The 5,133-nt window shown below is 46.2% G+C and overlaps 1 protein-coding gene across 1 annotated transcript; it reads right to left on the bottom strand.

The window, feature by feature from the left end:
• Positions 1 to 1,321: 1,321 nt before the first annotated feature.
• On the bottom strand, positions 1,322 to 4,855 carry LOC135974519 (olfactory receptor 14A16-like; the record flags this gene model as incomplete). The annotated part of the gene is made up of 4 exons (XM_065562948.1): positions 1,322 to 1,375; positions 2,929 to 3,017; positions 3,584 to 3,991; positions 4,555 to 4,855. Coding segments are annotated over 4 exons (852 nt in total), but the record flags the coding sequence as incomplete, so codon positions are not given.
• Positions 4,856 to 5,133: the final 278 nt, after the last annotated feature.

The following is a 5,133-nucleotide window of genomic DNA, read 5'->3' as shown; positions in this document are numbered from 1 at the left end:
AGATGGGAGGATCCATTTGATGTCATCAAGTAGTGGATACAACCAGATCAGGCCCCAGATGGACCACGTGCCTATCTTCCCCTGGTTTGAGGTTCTCTAGCAGATACAGAGGCCTCCCTGACTGGACTTAGTCATCTGTCTGAGCTAGCACACACTCCTCTCCTCAGCATCTCCCATCGGCTAGCTCAGGCGCCTCCCCTAAGAGCATATCGGGTTTTGTGGCTGGCTGTCTCACCCTATTTGTCGTATAGGCAGCTTGGGGGCTCATTTTTCTCCCAGTGATTTCCTTGGTGCCTAAAATTAGGTGCTGCCGCACTGCAGGTCACCACGCCTGGGTCTGTTTATGGATCCAGGCACCAATGTGTTTTTCAAAAGCAACTAGGCATCTAAATCCCATTGAAATCAATGAGTTTTGGAAACCTAGATGCTTTACAAAAGCCTACCGGGCACCTAAACACCTTTGAAAACCAGGCCTTAGGTGATGAAGTGCAGGTATCTATACTGGGCAATGATACCCTGGTGTGCAGCTGTGGGTCCATTGACTCATGATCTTTGAAATCCACCAGAGATCATAGAATCACAGAAATGCCGGGCTGGGAGGGACGGAAAGCCAAGGGGAATCGGGTGCCTGGCTCTTTGAAATCCCATCTTAAATTCCTGGAAAAAATAGCCCACCCCTTTGAAGAACATTCCCATATCTCTGCTAATTCCACGGCTGGCGCCAGCTCAACTAATAGAAAAAAGTGAACTCCTGTCTTTTGTAGGTATGTTAAAGAATCACAGAACCATAAAAATGTGGGGCTGAAAAGGACCTCGAGAAGCTGAGGCAGGACCTAGGAACACTGGACCAGCCCTGACAGGTGCTTGTCCAACCTGTTCTTAAAAACCTCCGGTAATGGGGCTTCCACAACCTGCCTTGGCAGCCTGTTTCAGAGTTTAACTGTCCTTAGAGTTAGAAAACTTTTCTTAATCTGTAACCTAAATCTCCCTTGCTGCAGATGCAGCCCATTACTTCTTGTCCTATCTTCAATGGACATGGAGGAGAATAGATCACCATCCTCTTTATAACTGCCCATAACATATTTGAAGACTGTTATCAGGTCCCCACTCAGCCTTCTTTTCTCTTCCCAGTACGGCAACTACCATTGAGGAAATGATCAAAGAGCAGCAAAATCCCTTGTGCCATATGCCAAACCATATGCTGGGACAACAAATACAATAGGGCTCAGAACTTCAAATCTATCAAATTACCTAATTAGCTTTGAAAATTCCCTTCAATCGGGACTGCATGTCCAATTCACCTTGGGAGCTTTTACCAAGGCTAGTCGTGGATTCTCCATCTCTTGATGTCTTTAGATGGAGACTGAATGCCCTTCTGGAACATGCATTCGTCAAACATAACTTATTGGGCTCAAGATAGGGGAAAATACCCTTTGATCTATAGGAGGTCAGACGGCTCAGACTGGGTGATATAATGGTCTTTTCTGGATTTAAATGCTATGAATATTCCACAAAAATTTCTATTGATGGGACCTAGGGTCCAAATACCCTAGAGACCTTTAAAAAGAGACTGAAAACAGGCTTTAGAATTATAGTTTGGTCCTTAACTGAGAGCCCTGAAGAACTAAATCCTTCTTTTCGCCTATAAAGCAAGTTCACGTGCCCAGGGCCGTGTGTCTGACACCTAACCCAGAGACATCATGTCTAGGGAGAAGACAGGAGGTTATTCTAAGAGCAGAGATGGGATTTTCTAAAAGTCCTGAGGAGTTAAACGCAAGTTCCCAAGGACTCCTTTAACTCCATTAGGCCCTACTCCAGAAGGGAGCCACAATATTCACTGTTAGACAATATACCCGCCACCAGTGCCTCTGGGACATAGTGCAGGAGATCCAGTTTGTTGGAACATATTCCTGGCAGAGGAGGTATCTAGGAAGCCGTGCAGAAGGTGTTCGGGAGAGGTGAGCATGGTGGGTCGAGGTAGCTGGCTATTTATTTGGTTTTAAGCCAGATAATCCTCTTCTTTTGTGCATTGTCTGCAGTCATGTTTTTATCCACTATCATGGATGAGGGACTCAATCAAGGTCACACTGGCTGCAGGGCCACGCAGGCCGAGGTGTGGCCACAGCTTTCCCACAAATACAAGAATGTCCGGTATTCTAGCAATGCATCAGTAGCCAACCTAATTGAGGGCAGAAATGGGTAACGTTTTTCCAAGCCTTTGGCAGATTGTTTAACTTAGCTAAAAACATAGCAGCATCTGTCATGAACATGTTGAGGAAACCATTTCCCAATGACAAGTTACTTTGACCAGCTCTACCAACCTGAGCTGAGAGTAACACACACACCCGTGCCCATGTCATGTATCTTTGGTCTGCAGGGTACAGAGGGACTAGGAATGGGCATGTCAGAGATGATCCGGGAATAAACCTGCCCCTCCTCTTGCTAGGGAGCCCCTCCCCTCTTAGGTCTCACTCCCACTGCTGTTCTGCAGTAGCTTGGTAGGCAACATCAGCCTCTGATTAGTGCAGGAATAAGGTCCCCTGAAGTTCTCAGGCCACTTACGTGTATGCGAGGGTCACCATCTAATCTAGGCTGGCACCTGGGGGACTCAAACAGAGACATCTAAGGCCCAAAGTACGAGCTTTTACAGCTTGAGCTGAAGAACCAGGCTGTCTGACAGCCACTGGAACAGGCTCCGATCCTCAGGTGCGGCACAGAGGGGCCTCATAACATGCATTGCCCATGGGTGGTGTTTATAGAGTGACACTGCACAGCTACACAGGTCAAGGGCTCCATCTGAACTGGAGTCACCTCCCTCAGCCAGGAAGACAGGGCCTCACAGACAGTTGTACTAATGCAATGCCATGGACTCTACTAGTGTTTATTCTCTGTGTGGCCCCTTCTCCTCTCCCCCGTCCCTGCACATACATAAGACACAGAGTCATAGAGTTCAAGGCCAGAAGGAACGACCAGTACACCCAGTCGGATCTCCTGTACTCCAACACCAAACCCAACAACTGAAATTAGACCAAAGTGTCACAGCCCTCAGGAGACTAGACAGTTCTGTGCCACCGGCAGAGAATAGGAGAGACTGAGGTGCACCAGTGCCTGTGGTCCCCGCAAAGGGAGGGAAATGATTGTGATACACCCAGAAAATACTGGCAAGTGACCTGCACTACACTCTGGAGATGAAAGCGAAACCCTCCTAAGGTCCCTGCCAATCTGAACGGGGGAGAAATTCCTACCTGACCCCCAGATGGTGATCAGTTAGATCATGAAAATGTGGGCAAGAACCAGCCAGGCACGCACCTGAGAGAGAGACTGGCTTGGTGCCACCTCAGATCCCTGCCACATCCCACCCAATGGGCCATCTCCAGCTAGGGCCGCCAAATCACCCCAGCGGCAATGACATCAGCGGAGTTAATCTAGATTTGCATTGGTGCAACTAGGTCAAAATCAGACGTGTTTGTGTGCAATCTGTGTGGTTATGAAAATAACTGACATTAATGAATAGCTAAAGATACTACAAAAGCAAACTTTAATTAGAGAAAGACAGAAAATTAATTCTTGGTGAATTACCTACACCCAGTCAGTCTCCCCAGGGCAGCTTTGATCTCTTTGTTCCTCATGCTGTAGATAATTGGATTCACGATTGGTGGCAATACGGAATAAAGAACAGACGCCACAAGATCCAGAGCAGATGGGGAGCTGGAGGTGGGTTTCAGGTAGGCAAAGGCCACAGTGCAAACAAACAAGGAGACCACAGTGAGGTGAGGAAGGCAGGTGGAGAAGGCTTTATGTCGTCCCTGCTCAGAGGGGATTCTGAGCACTGATTTGAAGAGCTGAACATATGACACAATCATAAAAACAAAGCAGACTAAGACTGAACACACACTAAATGCAAGTACCCCAACTTCACTAAGATAGGAGTCAGAGCAGGCGAGCTTGAGTAGATGGGGGATTTCACAGAAGAACTGATCCACCATGTTGCCTCCACAGAAGGTCAATGCGCCATTTAACATATTTCTGCAAAGGTTATGATCTACTGGATATATTCATCCTATTTACATGCATATATCTTTTTGTATTTGAAGTTATGATACCTGAAAGAAACTGAAACAAAGGACAGTAACCGCAGGGGTGTGAGTAATTGCTGGACCCAGACTAGAAGGAGGCTAGTCTGTAAAAGAAGCTTCCTGGAACATCTCTGATTGTGAGATTTCATCTGGAATCACTTCCTTGCTGTATTAGGCATAGACTTGCGTGTTTTATTTTATTGTGTCTGTTATTACTTGGAACCACTAGGCAAAATAACAAGGAGACCACAATGAGGTGAGAAAGGCAAGTGGAGAAGGCTTTATGGCAACCCTGCTCAGAGGGAATTTTCAGCACTGTTTTGAAGATCTGAATATATGACACAATTGTAAAAGCAGCTTAAGCCTAAGAATATGTTAAAGGAAAGAACCACAGTTTCACCAAGGTACAGGTCAGAGCAGGACAGCTTCAGTATTTGGGGGATTTCACAGTAGAACTGACCCACCATGTTGCCTCCACAGAAGATTATTGAAAATGTGACCCCAGAGTGCAGTATAGAAAGGAGAATTCCAGTGATCCAGGCACTGGATGCCATTTGGACACAAGCTCTCCTGTTCACTAAAATCTCATAGTGCAGTGGTTGGCAGATGGCGACGTATGAGTCATACGCCATGATGGTGAGAAAAGCAAAGTCAACTGCAGTGAAGAAGATGAAGAGAAAGACTTGGGTAACACATCCAGCATAAGAAATTAACATGGTGTTTAACAGGGAGTTGGCCACGGACTTGGGAACAGTGAGGGAGATAGATCCAAGGTCTAAGACAGACAGATTTATCAGGAAGAATTACATGGGGGTGTGAATGTGATGGTCAAGCAGTGCAAGGATGATAACAAGGAGATTCCCTGTCAGGGATACCAAGTAAATCCCTAGAAACAGTACAAAGAGTAACATACGCAGCCACCGAACATCAGAGAATCCCATTATATATATTTAACCTGGCTGTGTGAGGTACCATTCAAACAGTATTTTAAATAAATTTTCTTGTATTCTGCTACAGACTGAGGTTGCTGGTCTTCTTTTCAAGTTAAACCCCATTC

This window comes from Chrysemys picta, chromosome 12 (genome assembly GCF_011386835.1).
Source record: "Chrysemys picta bellii isolate R12L10 chromosome 12, ASM1138683v2, whole genome shotgun sequence".
Taxonomy (NCBI): domain Eukaryota; kingdom Metazoa; phylum Chordata; order Testudines; family Emydidae; genus Chrysemys; species Chrysemys picta.
This window is presented reverse-complemented; position numbering and strand designations above follow the sequence as displayed.